Genomic DNA, 16,217 nt, shown 5'->3' on the forward strand with positions numbered 1-16,217 from the left:
GTAGGGTATCATTTTAATCGTATGGACCTACAGAATAAAGATAAGGTGTCATTTTTACCGAAAAAATATACTGCGTAGAAACGGAAGCCCCAAAAGTCACAAAATGGTGTTTTTTCTTCTATTTTGTCGCACAATGATTTTATTTTTCTGTTTCGTCGTAGATCAGTGAAATTACTGATGTCATTAAAAAGTAGAATTGGTGGCGCAAAAAATAAAGTGGATATGGATTATTAGGTGCAAAATTAAAAGAGTTACGATTTTTAGATTTTTTTAAGGAGGAAAAAATGAAAGGGCAAAAACGGAAAAAACCCTGGTTCTTAAGGGGTAATGAAGCCATTTGATTGGTTGATATGCGCCACTGGTCAACTTTTCTTCTATACAGTTTTAATAAATCTCCCCCAATGTGTCTGCTCAGGGAAACTAGTAAGTTGCTATACAGAGTCCCATAGGCCATTCAATGCGGAGTAAGAAAAAGGATTTAAAGTGATATTTACTAGTTTATAAGACATGGAGCAGCTCTTCTGTATGTACTCACCGTGATTGTCTCCAGGCACCAATAAGTTCCCATGGCATGGACTGGTGGGAGTGGTCTGCCCCGGTCCTTCCTGACTGGTCCCCAGCTGAAGTTTGCGCATATGACGTACTACGGCTGTGGCATTAAAGGCTTGCTGTAGAAGAAGAAAAAAAAGATGCCATGAGAATTTTAAAGTAAAGTGCAAAGTAATATGATGGCAGAAAACAGCTCTGCCAACAGCATGGCTCCCTGCTTGAGTTTGATGTAACCCTGCCATCTTTATAACAATACAATCTGGGCCTTGTGGATCCCCTGTCTGAAACAGGACTTGTTGTTACCCCTACACTGCTTCCTCTCTAATACTGAGGTCCCTGTGGAGAGACATTATTATGGACATTCACACAGGAGAGAAGTATAAGGCAGTGGTTCTTAACCTTGTTGGAGGGTCTGAACCCCCCCAGTTTCATATGCGCATTCACCGAACCCCTCTTAATTGGAAAAATAAAATATGATTTTTTCAAATTCAAAACATTGGAGGTATATATTTAAGTATATATTTATACATAGGTGCACAAAATGAACAAAACCATTAAGACACATTAGGCGCAGGCAGTGTTCCCCCACACATTAGGCGCAGGCAGTGTTCCCCCACACATTAGGCGCAGGCAGTGTTCCCCCCACACATTAGGCGCAGGCAGTGTTCCCCCACACATTAGGCGCAGGCAGTGTTCCCCCACACATTAGGCGCAGGCAGTGTTCCCCCACACATTAGGCGCAGGCAGTGTTCCCCCCACACATTAGGCGCAGGCAGTGTTCCCCCCACACATTAGGCGCAGGCAGTGTTCCCCCACACATTAGGCGCAGGCAGTGTTCCCCCCACACATTAGGCGCAGGCAGTGTTCCCCCCACACATTAGGCGCAGGCAGTGTTCCCCCACACATTAGGCGCAGGCAGTGTTCCACCCACACATTAGGCGCAGGCAGTGTTACCCCACACATTAGGCAGGCAGTGTTCCCCCCACACATTAGGCAGGCAGTGTTCCCCCACATTATGTAGGCCAGTGGTCTTCAACCTGTGGACCTCCAGATGTTGCAAAACTACAACTCCCAGCATGCCCCGGAGGTCCACAGTTTGAAGAGCACTGATGTAGGCAGTGTTCCCCCACATTATGCAGGCAGTGTTCCCCCACAGACATACAGCCTCCAGTCATATACAGTGTATGGCTGGAGGCTGTATGCCTGTGTACTGCCCACTTCAGTGCTCTGACCACTGCTCCGGCTATAGCAGTAGGTCTCGAGACCGGTGGTCGGAGCACCGAAGATGACATGCCGCTGGTCACTTACCAAGCTGGCCAGCGCTTGTCTTCCTCCTTTCTCTATCCTCAGGTCCTCGGCGCCTTCGTTTCCATGGGAGCAGGCACGGGACGTCAGTGACGTCCCGGCGTGCGCTATGTCCGGGCGGCCCTGCGTTTTTAAACTTAACACTGGGCCGCAGAGAGTTAATAGTGATGGGGGGGGAGGGAATTGCCCCGTCTCTATAGAACGGGCAAACACCGGCCAGCTCGGGGCCCCAAGCAATTGCTTGGTTTGCCTGTCCTGTTGCGACCTCCCCCGCCGAACCCCCGGGACTGTCTCACCGAACCCCTGGGGTTCGATCGAACCCAGGTTAAGAACCACTGGTATAAGGCAACCTGATATAGACCCCTTTCTACAAAGGCCCCACTGAAGCTGCCTTGTCTGTCTCTATGGTATGTCCTTGGCCAAAGCAACAAATATTTTATAGCTAAAATAAATAAGAAGAATAAGTTCATGATGGGACTTTTGCTGCCAGTACAGACTGAAGTGTATACTTGCCCTATAGCAGTGGTCTTCAACCTGCGGACCTTCAGGTGTTGCAAAACTACAACTCCCAGCATGCCCGGACAGCCATCGGCTGTCCGGGCATGCTGGGAGTTGTAGTTTTGAAACATCTGGAGGTCCGCAGGTTGAAGACCACTGCCCTATAGGTTACACAAGTCTAATAGTATTGTGCAGTATATATCACTGACTCCTAATCTTACATAATAACACATGGTGCCAGTTACCATAAAAGTTGTTGAATATTGCGGCTTATTTTATCAAAAGTCAACATTTCATAATAAATGCATCGATATTGTGCCAGGAACAGAACAAAAACATTTGCAAAAGCAGAGCGCCACCTACTGGAAGCAATTTGAACCACAAGTGTGTATCCTCAAAAATAAGACCATAAAGAGGATCACGAATGCCAAAAGGTCCCTAAATTCCAAGAATGTCCATAAAAATTAGGGACTTTACCAGTGCTCATAAAAAACTTATACAGGTTTATGTGATTGTAATAATCATAATTTTAATGTACATAGGAAATACTAATATGTTTACATGAGTATTCTGTACTATATTCTCATAATACTTGTTTTCTTTATCATATCTTAAGGTGTTCCAACATGTCCATAAAAATGCTGGCTGGCTTAATTTTTTGGGATATTAACTTTAATTCCTATTAAAGGGGTAATTAATTAAAGCAAACAAACAACAACAAAAAAACACATGTACTTACACCTGCCGCTTGGGCCAATCACTGGCTGAGGTGGGACACCGCTGAACCCAATGATTGGCTGGCAGCAATGTCTCACACAGACTATGGTCTCCTCTGAAATTTACTTCCAGGTGCTGGGGTTGATGTAACACTGTCACAGCACCAGGAAGCGCACTGGTGGACATCAGGCACCGTAATAACAGAGGATGCAGGTGAGCGAGGGAGGTAAGTACAGTTTTTTTTTATTAAACAGGCAGTCTGGACATATTAAAAAAAATTAAAAATTTGCCGGACTTTAAAGGGATTATCCAGGATTTTTTTTTTTATATATATATATATATATATATATACACCGTACATCAACTGGCTCCAGAAAGTTAAACAGATTTGTAAATTACTTCTATTAAAAAATCTTAATCCTTTCAGTACTTATGAGCTTCTGAAGTTAAGGTTGTTCTTTTCTGTCTAAGTGCTCTCTGATGATGCGTGTCTCGGGAAACGCCCAGTTTAGAAGCAAATCCCCATAGCAAACCTCTTCTAAACTGGGCGGTTCACGAGACACGTGTCATCAGAGAGCACTTAGACACCTTAACCTTAACTTCAGAAGCTCATAAGTACTGAAAGGATTAAGATTTTTTTTAATAGAAGTAATTTACAAATCTGTTTAACTTTCTGGAGCCAGTTGATATATATATATATATATATATATATATATATATATATATATATATATATATATATATAAATATATAAAAGTTTTTTCCTGGATAACCCCTTTAAGTGTTCTTCAAATATCCCATTGGATAGTAAAAAGGTGGCCTAGAAGCAGAGCTGCTTTGCCTGCCCCATGACAACACTTACTGACATGTTTCTAAGGCAAGCTTGAGAATCCAGAGTACACTTAACAAATGACATTTCCACATCAGCATTCACTAGTTAGGATGTAGAATTTGTTTTATAAATTGCAATATCCTCATGGCAAATATGAGCTGTAAAACATGAAGTGTTGTCATGGGGAAAGTGGGAACATACCTTCCACCGGCTTTTGGCAAAATTCTTTCGGATTTGCTCGCTGACTGATTCGTGAATATTCTTATCCAGGGCGGTGTCTCCAGCAATCCTAGACACAAAAACAGAAAGTCAGATTTTGAATAGGAATCCTATATAGTTTTTTTTCAATCTTACAAATAACTTTCCTTTCCATTGTTATAGTAACCCAACACAAAATGAAATACTACATACAACTTAAAGGGACGTTACGCCTGAAGAGTTAACTAATTCACATCCGCTGTCCAGTTGAATGCAACCTAGTGGTCACTGTCATCAGCCATTTCAGGCTGACGTGTAGTTTCCTTCAGAGGGAAGACTGACAAAACATTTAGAAAGATCCTTCTCCCTTCCACTCCATTATATCCCATGCCTCTTGTTCTCAGATCTTCCAGAGACAGACATGTATGTATGACTGATATCAGCATCATGTCTTATGACGTTTTTGCACTTTTATACGAGTTTGGCATCTGCAGCCGTCTTGGGTAACGGAAATAAACCAAAATAATGAGTTAAGCAGAAAACCAGATAAGATCCAGATAAATATCTGAATGTAGAGGATGTTGCGGCAGAGAGGGGGGGGGGGGGGGGGTCGTATGGGGGTAAAGCAAACGTTACGGTATTATTTGAAGTATTGGAATGTAGATTTTCCTGGTCTGCAATGTTTCCTTTTAATCTGTAGCTTCGTGATCTGAATTCTCAGGTGATGTGCGTAAGATCTGGAATGTCTGCCTTCCAGTCAAATTCTACACATGAAATGTAAGCAGTCTTAGGAGTATGGTTGCCAGCATAGCATGTAATACTTTATTTCCCCTCTGGTGGCGCTGCAGGAAAAATTGAACACCTGCTGTAGATTAGTGCTGACTGGTCCTAGTGGACCCTTCTAACAAAAAGGGACAGTCCAAAGTGGACCCTTTAAAAAACATCAACTTCTCACAGTCAGTTAATATTAGCCTAAAATTTTATTTATCTGTATAGTATCCCCTGAGAAAATGCAGCAGTATGGGGGGCATTATAGTGTAGTACTGATAAGTATAAGCTGCAAATCCAGTACTGAGTTGAGATCTAATCTTACTACAAGCTCCTGTAATATCAGTGTGTGTGTGTTTGCCTCAGTCTGCTTCGATTTCTTTCTGGTACCTCTCCCCCTACACACACCTATAAGACTTCTATAGGCAGCATGTAACCTGGTAGGTCAGTGAGCTAATCTTTGTGGAAAAGGAATGGAGAAAGAGGCATTTTTTTTTGATAAGATATATTACAGATTTTCCTACATTTCCTACGGATTTATGCAAAAGTTTCACATGGGCCATTTAAATATTTCATAGTTTCATCTGATTGTGGGTATAGCCACCCTTACACCCCTCATATATGTGGCTGCCACACAATATTGAGTAGTTTTGCTAGATGGATGCGACATTAAGGAAACTGAGAAAGCTATGAGAGCGGTGTAATGGCAGCCATAAGATAAAGATAAAGATAAGAGGGACAAATACAAGCAATACATTGATGGGAAGGGTGCAGCAGAACAGGAGTCATTGTTACTAACCAGACCACCACTCTGGCTCAGTGAGAAGGATGGCGAACTGGGATGTACATGTCCACTGGGGCTTATGTGGAGAGGGAATGTCTAGAGGAGATTGACATCTGTTCTGTGTGGACATTTCCATTGCTTGTGTGTTACTTATGCTTTAAGGTGTATACAACCTGCATCAACCCCATTTATCTTACCATGGATGCTGCAGGGCTTGGTCACATGTGTACCGCTTATTAGGATCCTTTTCCATTAAATGCTGAATAAAATCTTTTGCTGTTATGGAAGAAAAAAAAAGTTAAATTCAATAGTAGTTATAAAAAGTCTACCTGGTCCATCATTACTTCTGCTGTTTTATTTCACCCTCTTAAATATAATACTACTTTGGGCTTTATATAGGATTGCTCTGTTTTTATGTCCATCCATTGGTGGTCACTAGAACAGAAATTTTCTTCCAACTTTAACCTCAGACACCAGATCACTATGTAAATACTAAATCTAGAATGTTATCTCTCTGGTTCATGACTTAATAGCTGTTTTAAAGGTGCCCATACACCTTACACTAAAGTTGCCAAACTTGCTGACTTTGACGTGTTCATTGTGTGGTGGTCCCCCGACTCTCCACCGACAGATGATGTAAGTGGAGAGAATCGTTGGGTGTGCTGGATTTTTACTGCCCAACCTCTGGGAGAGATAAGGCACTGCCAGAGCTGTGTGGCTGCGGCTTACCTCTCCCCATTGAGGAAACATGGACATTAAAGGGGTACTACCGTGGAAAACTTTTTTTTTTCCATCAACTGGTGCCAGAAAGTTAAACAGATTTGTAAATTACTTCTATTAAAAAAATCTTAATCATTCGAGTACATTTTAGGGGCTGTATACTACAGAGGAAATGCTTATCTTTTTGGATTTCTCTGATGTCACGACCACAGTGCTCTCTGCTGACCTCTGCTGTTCATTTTAGGAACTGTCTAGAGCAGGAGAAAATCCCCATAGCAAACCTATGCTGCTCTGGACAGTTCCTAAAATGAACAGCAGAGGTCAGCAGAGAGCACTGTGGTCATGACATATAAGAAATCCAAAAAGATAAACATTTCCTCTGTAGTTTACAGCCCCTAAAATGTACTGGAAGGATTAAGATTTTTCAATAGAAGTGATTTACCAATCTGTTTAACTCTCTGGCACCAGTTGATTAAAAAAAAAGTTTTCCACGGTAGTACCCCTTTAAGCCATGCCTTACGTCCAGGTGTTGAGCCAACAGTCACTGAAAGTGTATAGCCACCTCTACAGATGCTCAGACAAATAAACCCCCGACCCTCAGAAACGTATATTAGAAAATGTATCAGCAAATGTAGACTTTAGTTAGGAATCATTTTTTCCCTAAAAGATTTAAATATTTAGTTACCAGAGTCTGAAATGTCGTCCCAATATGGAGAATCAAACTCATATTCAGCTTTCAAGATCTGCTCGAAGAGTTTGGCATCATTTTCATCATAAAATGGGGGATAACCACACAGCCTGCACAGACAACACAGACAGCAGTGACAGTATTAGCAGGTTTTTACTGCAATCTCCTTCCTTTCACAGGAGATAGGATGTGCTGAGCTGGACATTCGTGTTAACAGCAGAATGCCTACTAGATCTACTGACTATGGACCACAGAGGAAACTTACAAAATGTACGCGATGACTCCAATTGACCAGCAGTCCACAGCTTTACTGTATGGCTTCTGGGCCAAAACTTCTGGAGCTGAGAGAGAAAACCATATTATTTAACCTATTACTGACACAACATACACTACGGATCACACAGTTATTTGCAAAGCAACGATATGGATCGTATCCTCACCAACATATCCCGGTGTCCCACAAGCGGTTGACATGACACTTCCAGAACCTTCAATTTTTGAGAGCCCAAAATCGCTGATCATGATCTTAGAATCTTCATCCAGGCTGTAGTATAACAGGTTCTCTGGCTGTAGGATTGTCAGAACACACACATTACATAACAATCTGACCCAATCCATGGCCTTGTTTTATGGCACCAAGTTTAATGCTTTAATGCTTGTCTTAAAGGGGTACTCCTGTGGAAAACTGTTTTTTTTTTACATCAACTGGTGCCAGAGAGTTAAACAGATTTGTAAATTACTTCTATTAAAAAAAATCTTAATCTTTCCAGTACTTTTTAGGCTAGGTTCAGACTAAGGAATCTCCGGGCAAAAAATTTCCGCCCGGAGATTCCGAGTGTGGCCAGCGCTGACTGAATCAGTCGGCGCTAGGACTGCACAGACACTGCAGTCTCCAATAGACTGCAATGTGTTCCACGCAGATTTCCGCCTGAAGAAAGAGCAACGCCTTTCTTCAGGCGGAAATTTCCAAGCGGATTTTCCGTTCACAAATTCCGCTTCACAAATTCCGAAGTGTGAATTTGTGAATGGAAAACCATTCACTACACTATACATTTTAGAAAGCGGAATTTCCGCCTGCAATTTCAAAGAGGAATTGCAGGTGGAAATTCCGTAGTCTGAACCTAGCCTTAGGGTCTGTATACTACAGAGGAAATGGTTTTCTTTTTGGAACACAGAGCTCTCTACTGACATCACGAGCACAGTGCTCTCTGCTGACATCTCTGTCCATTTTAGGAACTGTCCAGAGCAGCATATGTTTGTTATGGGTATTTTCTTCTACTCTTGACAGTTCTTAAAATGGACAGCAGATGTCAGCAGTGAGCACTGTGGTCATGATGTCAGCAGAGAGCTCAATGTTCCAAAAAGAAAACCATTTCCTCTGTAGTATTTAGCAGCTAATAAGTATTGAAAGGATTAAGATTTTTTAATAGAAGTATTTTACAAATATGTTTAACTTTCTGGCACCAGTTTATTTAAATAAATAAAAAAGTTTTCCACGGGAGTACCCCTTTAATATCATTTATATAAGATAGCACCAGGGACTATTCCTTGTATTCAGGATATCGGGCAGACAAGATGGGCCGAATGGTTCTTATCTGCTGACTTCCTGTTAACTCTCAGGGCTTCAAATCTCCCATCTTTAATGATTGTCTCCATGCAACCCCTTTAAGGGTTTATTCACACGTACAGTATCCTGTGCATATTCGATACGTAAGATTTAAAGCTGCTATGTCCACTAAGTTTACATTGCAGCTTCAAATCAAAAATGCCCAGGAGTAACTATCCCCCTTTCATTCTTCAAGAAACTGAACAGAGTGATTAGATCGTTTATTTGGGCGGGGCGGCCGTCGAGGACTTCCAAGAAGATCGTGAAAGAGGAAAGAGGCGGGGGTCCTGGCAGTCCGGACTGCAGAGCCTACTGTCTCGCTGCTACATTAGCTAGACTCTTGGATTTCTTCCACGGTCACACCACAAAGAGATGGGTGGACATGGAGGTGGTCGGGGCCCGATTTAATGTTGCCACTATCCCTTGGCTTGCACCGGGATCCTGGCCGGGCGGTGGATCGGAGAACCTGCCATGGGTGTCTGGAGAATTGATTAAAATGCTCAAAAGATATCTGACGAGGAACGGCTATAATTTCCCCTGATGGCCACCTTACACCGGTACTACAAAACCCTGGCTTCCCGCCGGGAATGAGGGGATCCTCATTTTTGGAACTGACCGGGCAGTCTACCCTCCCCCTAAAACCTTTTCTTGATGGCACTTCCATAAAAAAAAGTATGAGGACCTGGTGCCTGCACACTTACGCACGACAACCCGATACATGCAGTACCTCCAACTCCGCCACTTTGTTGAGACCAAGGGACGTGGTTTGAGACTGAACAGATCATTACTGCTTTTGAGGAGTTGTGTGCCTCCTCCCAGCCTGCACGAACTGTATCCCAAATATACAGTATCCTCCTTGAGGAGGGGGCTCAGACCCATCCAGCTTTCGTGCGGGCGTGGGAGGAGGAGCTCAGCACCACCTTTGCCCCCACAGACTGGACCACAGCCTTTAGGATGTGCCACAAAATGTCCATCTCTTGCAGGTCTCAAGAGACCAATTACAAAATTTTGTCTAGGTGGTACCGGGTCCCTGCCCTACTGCACAAAATGTCCCCGCTGGTTTCTGACCTGTGCTGGTGCTTTGATTCGAAGCCCTGAGAGCTAACAGGAAACCAGCAGGTGTTTAAATGCAGGTCTGGAAGTGATGAGTAAGATATGATATAACTTATAATAAGTAATAAACGGTGTGTGAGAACTGGGATAAACCACATGTAGTGTCTGCACGTGCTATGCAAATCCTTGGCTGAAGGATACATAAAATGACCATATAGCAGCATGGAGACTTCTGTGGGAAACCTTCAGGAACTGCCCGATCTGCCAATCTCTGGCCGCACTGGTGACCTACCTTAGCCAGGGATTGGTTGAGCAGGCAGTTTCTGCAGGGACAGCATTAGGGCTGGATGAAGCAGAGAGGTCTGAGGATCAGGACCATACCTAGCCAACCCCCTTAGGCTTTATTTAAACAACAGTGGAAACCCCTTTTAACTTCTGTGACATATTCTGGATTCTCGAGAGTAAATTACCAGCCACTGCATAGAGCCCCTTCCCGTTATGTACCTTTAAATCCCGATGTACGATGCCCATATCGTGGAGGTATTTTACAGCGTCCAGGATCTGCTTGATGAGTTGGCTGGCATCTTTCTCTGTGTAGAAACCTTTTTCCACAATCCTGTCAAAAAGCTCCCCCCCAGACACCCTGCAAAATAACGGAGTGCGATGTACATGTTAAAATCCTATAAATACACTTTGTATTCAAAATAATAGACACATGATATAAGTGGATAAATGCATCATTCTGATGGGCAACCATCTAATTTATACCAATTAGGGATAAATAAAAAAATCGGAATTTCACAACAGTCCCTGATGCAAAGTCTATAGTCCTCTGCCTGAGTTTAGATCGAGGACTGAATCTACAACCCTGGGACACCAGCTTCCGCAGCCAATACTGACATGTGTAGTTCTATTTTATCACCAGCAGGAGGCATCAGACACCTACAAAATAATTGACAATCAGAATACACGCAGACACGTCTATACTCACAGCTGCATGATAAGGTACAGGTGACTGCGGCTTTCGTATATATCTTCCAAAGACACGATGTTTGTATGTTTGATCCTTAAAGAAACAAGAATAGTGAAAAGATTAGGTGACTACTTTAGAACTTGTCACATTTTCTACAGCCATACTTTGCAGGCATTCTACAGGCATCTAAAAAGCAAATTACCTCGTGCAGCGTCCCCCAACCTGAGACTTTCCAGCTATTGCAAAACTACAATCCCCATCATGGCGGGAATTATAGTTTTGCAACAGCTGGAGTGCCCTGGGTTGAAAAACACTGACTTATTCGGTGCACCTGTCTATACCCAATAGATGGCTGCTGATGCACCACGTCAGGTGGCACATACCATCTTATGCTGCGCCCTATTAGTTGATCAGAAGTAATCCTACTTAGAACCTGCAACAAGAGACTGGATTGGAGGTCAAGGCTCCTACATGTCAGCTCTTCTGATCACCTGAGGTTAGGGGGACATTTATTGGGTACAGATGTCCTCTCTTATAAGTTAAAGGAGCCCGTCCTTGTCCCATTTCTAATAAATAGCAATGATGTAATATATAAACAGGGTTCACCATGAAAGGACATCTGCAGCCTAAATACACTTATCCCCTATCCACAGGATAGGGGATAAGTGTTTGATCGCGGGGTGGGGGGTCCGAACGCTGGGACCCCCGCGATCTTCTGCACGGGACCACGGCTCTCCCTAGCAGGAGGCGCGCAGCGTTCGTGCATCCCCGCCTCTTCCATAGAGCTGTATATGGAGGAGGTCGACACTACGCACAGTGCGGCAATGCCGGGGCCCCATTCGGGAGATCGCGGGGTCCCAGCGGTCGGACCCCCCCCCCCGATCAAACACTTATCCTTTATCCTGTAGATAGGGGACAAATGTATTTAGGCTATAGATGTCGTTTAAGTTGACAATGTATTTCCTTGTAGCTCTGGATGTGACTGTAGTAGAGATCATGTAACAACTAGCTACATAGTAAGTCAAGTAACGTTTATCCTAAATTCCAGGGATGACCAGAAGAGTGAAGATCTCTTGGCGATAAGACGTATGCAGGAATTCTGCAGAGCGAGGCCCCTGTCTGAGTCATGCTGCTACTTGCAGTGTTCTCTCTACACAGCCCACGTATGTGAAAGTTGGAAGAGATGAAAGGATTGAAGTGGGTGAGCTGTGAGACGAAATACAGAAGTCAGGGTTAAAGCAACAATGCCCACCTAAGCCAGACTAAAGGAATAACAAAAAGGGGCTTCTGTAGCTGTGGGGGCGCACAGGAGGATTTGCATGTGTGTGGAAATATGTTCTGTTCTTCACAAGACATTGTTTACGGCATCAATCACGTAAAGAGGATTTAAGGGAAAACGCCAACGTGTGGCTGGTAACAAAGGAAAACATGCCGCCTTTCATATGGGCACAACAAAACTGGACCAGGATGCATTTACACTTGTTCCCCTTTCCCTTCCTACCACCAGTAAAGTCTGTCGAGTCTATAGCAAAGACGAGATCCTGTGACTGCCCTGAAAGAAAAGCTCACCTCCACCTCCTCACACAGCACCCACTGACAGGGGTGGCATACAGGTGGAAACTGCTACAAGGACAGGAGATGCCATCAGAAAATACACAAAAGTGGCTATAAATTCCAAGCGCTCAGATCTGATCACAGAGTTCGGATATGTCTGCTTGTGACCCATGGAAATCCATCATGTTGTTGGTAATTTTATCAGACCAGTTTAAAGCTGTCAAGGTGAAATTTAAAGTTTTTTTTTATTTTTTTATTTTTTTTTACAGTTTTACATAAAAAAACATTACTTGGCACATAATGGGAAAAAATAGTAATATGCTTTGTATTACAATTTCTCACCATTTTCAAGCCTTCTTTTTTTTTCCATTATGAAACGGTTAAAAATTCTATTTAAAAAAAAAAAGATTGGATAAAAAAAAATAATAATAAATAAATCAGCAAAGGTTTTCAGCCTCTGAAAGTAAACACTGATGTTTCCATTCACTGACAGTAAGCAGTGATCTGGAACATGGAGATACGCTGAGACAAATACAGTGATCCCTCAACTTACAATGGCCTCAACATACAATAGTTTCAACATACAATGGTCTTTTCTGGACAATTGTAACTTCAAACCAGACTCAACATACAATGCCACAGACAGTCCAGATCTGTGAAACGTGTCAATGGCTGGAAGAACCAACCAATCAGAATGGGCATTTACTGGTAAAACACCTGTATTACTGAAGTGCATGCACTGACTGGTGTCTGGTAGCGCCCCCTACAGTACAGGGAGGTATTACAAGTTCTGTACTATTTACCTGTGCTACAGTTAGCTGCTCCTTTGGACACCAGACGAGCGGCTCCATGTTACTTTTTTAGGACATTGCGTGTACTGTACAGGACCCTGAAGAAGCTTCTGTCCACTACATAGACAGTGATTACAGCTTCCAGCAGATCTTTCTTACTTTTATATGTAATGATTTGATTTATCTATATTAGTTATCGACCATACTTATTTTTGTTTATTCCTCACTTTTTCCTATTTTTAAATGACATTTTGGTGGCTTCAAAACCAATTACCAGGTGTCCATAAAGTTCTGGTCTCAACATACAATGGTTTCAACAATGGTCGTCCTGGAACCAATTAATATTGTAACTTGAGGGACCATTGTATAGTAAAATTCAGCATTACTGATACCCTGTAGTGCACGATTATCATATATCCCAGATTATCTGAGGAAAAAAAAGATTTATAAGAAGAAATGTCCAATTGTTTAAATGGGCACTATCAGATCCAAAACTTTTTATATGTTGTTACTGATGAAAATTTAAGATAATTTGTAAAATGGTTGTTTTTTTGAACATTTAAAAAAGAAAACAGCTCCTGAAAATCCCCATACCTACTGGAACACCAACCAGGCCTGAAGCAGCATCAGCTTGTCCATGAGTCATGGACAAGAGATGACCTATGGACAAGGCTGCATGAGCAGACACACCAATCACCTTCCACGACCATCCCCTTTCCCTGAGAGGATTTCTAACACTGTGAGCTAATAAAAGAAGAGGTATTTTTATAATAAATATAGGTAATAGAGGCATAAAAATGCAGGGTTAGGTACGGAGTAACTTTTTTTTTTTTTTTTTTTGTGGGATCTGAAAAGTACACTTAAAATTTTGTAGTTCTGCGCTGGAAACATGGGTCGGAATCTGTGGGTCAGATTGAAAGAAATAGAAAAAAATGAAGATGAATATAAAAGAATTACAAAACTCATCAAGATGGAAATCAAACAAATTCAGCGAAATATATGTTTATGTTTGTGGTTTCCAGTCAGCTGTATGAAGAAATGGTGCATGTATAAATAAAAAGGAAAGGTTATAAAAAAGGAAAACATATAGGTAGACCAAGGAAAAAGCCAAAGCATTGGTTTAAAGGAGTACTCCGGTGGAAAACTTTTTTTTTTTTTTTTTTTAAATCAACTGGTGCCAGAAAGTTAAACAGATTTATAAAGTACTTCTATTTAAAAATCTTAATACTTACAGTATTTATTATTGGCTGTATACTACAGAGGAAATTCTTTTCTTTTGGGATTTCCTTTCCGTCTGACCACAGTGCTCTTTGCTGACACCTCTGTCCATGTTAGGAACTGGTGAAAATCCCCATAGCAAACACGTGCTGCTCTGGACAGTTCCTAAAATGGACAGAGGTGTCAGCAGAGAGCACTGTGGTCGTGACAGAAAAGAAATCCAAAAAGAAAAGAATTTCCTCTGTAGAATACAGCCGCTAATAAGTGCTGGAATGATTAAGAATTAAGAAGAGTCATTTACAAATCTGTTTAACTTTCTGGCACCAGTTGATAACGAAAAAAAAATAAATAAAATAAAGTTTTCCACCGGAGTACCCCTTTAACATCAAAGCAATATGCCTTGAAAATAAAGGAAATCATCAGAATGGAATTAGGATTTACATAAAGAAATTATAACGCTGGAACTTTTGTCTGGTGCCGTTCTAATGAAACTTTTAAAGGCAATGCTTGAAAAATGGGGCTACAGAGCCGGTAAAGGACCACGTGAGATGTTTGTCATTACCTTGAAAGCAGTCAGTGCACAGGTGGACAAAGACATTTTGGACACACTTCTCATTCATGTAGACAATAGGTTTGGTGGTGATTGTCATTTTTTGGGATGATAAAGTATCACATAGTAAAGAAAGCTTTTCTTACAGAAACCTCAGTGAACTCAATGACATGGCTCACAAAAAAATCCAATTTAAAATTTGTTTTTGAAATTAACAATACTGATAAGACTTCACACTGCAAAGGCTATCTGTAGGCGCTCTATGAGAACGTTAAAACCAGCTTGACATAGAATATTGTTTAATCACGGTATTTTTGTAACTTATGGCGGTTCCACAGTATATAACTGTATTTCTTTCACCACCATCACCCCAAATCATGTGATCCGCGAGCAATGTTCTGCTCCCCCAACCAAATCATGTGACCCGCCAGCGCTGTTCTGCTCCCCCCACCAAATCATGTGACCCGCCAGCGCTGTTCTGCTCCCCCCCACCAAATCATGTGACCCGCCAGCGCTGTTCTGCTCCCCCCCCCCCCCCCCCAATTAATTATCAGCCCAGCGAGGTACTACTCACATGTGTCACCCGCAAGCACTGCCCTCATCCTCTTTGTTGGGGGCCGCCGGCGCTGGAACTCTATACTGTATGCCAGTGGTCTCCAACCTGCGGACCTCCAGCTGTTGCAAAACTACAACTCCCAGCATGCCCGGACAGCCGTTGGCTGTCCGGGCATGCTGGGAGTTGTAGTTTTGCAACAGCTGGAGGTCCGCAGGTTGGAGACCACTGCTGTACGCTGTATCCCTATGCCTGGGCTGCAAAAGATAAAGAAAATAAACTTTAATTTACCTACGTCAGCCTTACGCTGGGGACGGGAACGTCGGACAGCCGTCAGCCTATCACTGGCCGGATCGATGTCCCGCCCCGGCCAGTGATAGGCTGAGCTCACTGTCATGTAAGGAGCTCTGGCCGGTACAGCAGTGGTCTCCAACCTGCGGACCTTCAGCTGTTGCAAAACTACAACTCCGGGCATGCTGGGAGTTGTAGTTTTGCAACAGCTGGAGGTCCGCAGGTTGGAGACCAGTGGCGTACAGTATAGAGTTCCAGCGCCCGGCGGCCCCCAACAAAGAGGAGGAGGGCAGTGCTTGCGGGTGACATATGTGAGTAGTACCCCGCTGGGCTGATAATTAATTGCGGGGGGGAGGGGAGCAGAACAGCGCTGGCAGGTAACATGATTTGGTGGGAGGTGGGGAGCAGAACAGCGCTGGCGGGTCACATGATTTGGTGGGGGGAGGGGAGCAGAACAGCGCTGGCGGGTCACGTATGATTAGTTCCCCGATGTGAGGACAGCGCTGCGCTAATAATTCATTTCCGAGGGGGAGGGGCCCAACCGATATTGCGGTATGGGAAAAATTCAT

General features: G+C 43.0%; 1 protein-coding gene across 4 annotated transcripts in view; it reads right to left on the reverse strand.

The window, feature by feature from the left end:
- The window catches only part of CAMK1 (calcium/calmodulin dependent protein kinase I), a 171,238-nt gene that overhangs the window by 23,836 nt on the left and 131,185 nt on the right, over nt 1–16,217 (reverse strand). For all 4 annotated transcript variants that reach the window (XM_056524701.1, XM_056524700.1, XM_056524702.1 and 1 more), the window contains exons 4-11: nt 10,710–10,784; nt 10,223–10,361; nt 7,500–7,626; nt 7,325–7,400; nt 7,057–7,169; nt 5,849–5,927; nt 4,103–4,190; nt 536–668 (exon numbers count right to left, since the gene is read on the reverse strand). In XM_056524701.1, the coding sequence (XP_056380676.1) occupies nt 536–668; nt 4,103–4,190; nt 5,849–5,927; nt 7,057–7,169; nt 7,325–7,400; nt 7,500–7,626; nt 10,223–10,361; nt 10,710–10,784 (830 nt within the window). The remainder of the gene's footprint in view (nt 1–535; nt 669–4,102; nt 4,191–5,848; nt 5,928–7,056; nt 7,170–7,324; nt 7,401–7,499; nt 7,627–10,222; nt 10,362–10,709; nt 10,785–16,217) is intronic.

The sequence above is a fragment of the Hyla sarda genome, chromosome 6 (genome assembly GCF_029499605.1).
Source record: "Hyla sarda isolate aHylSar1 chromosome 6, aHylSar1.hap1, whole genome shotgun sequence".
Taxonomy (NCBI): domain Eukaryota; kingdom Metazoa; phylum Chordata; class Amphibia; order Anura; family Hylidae; genus Hyla; species Hyla sarda.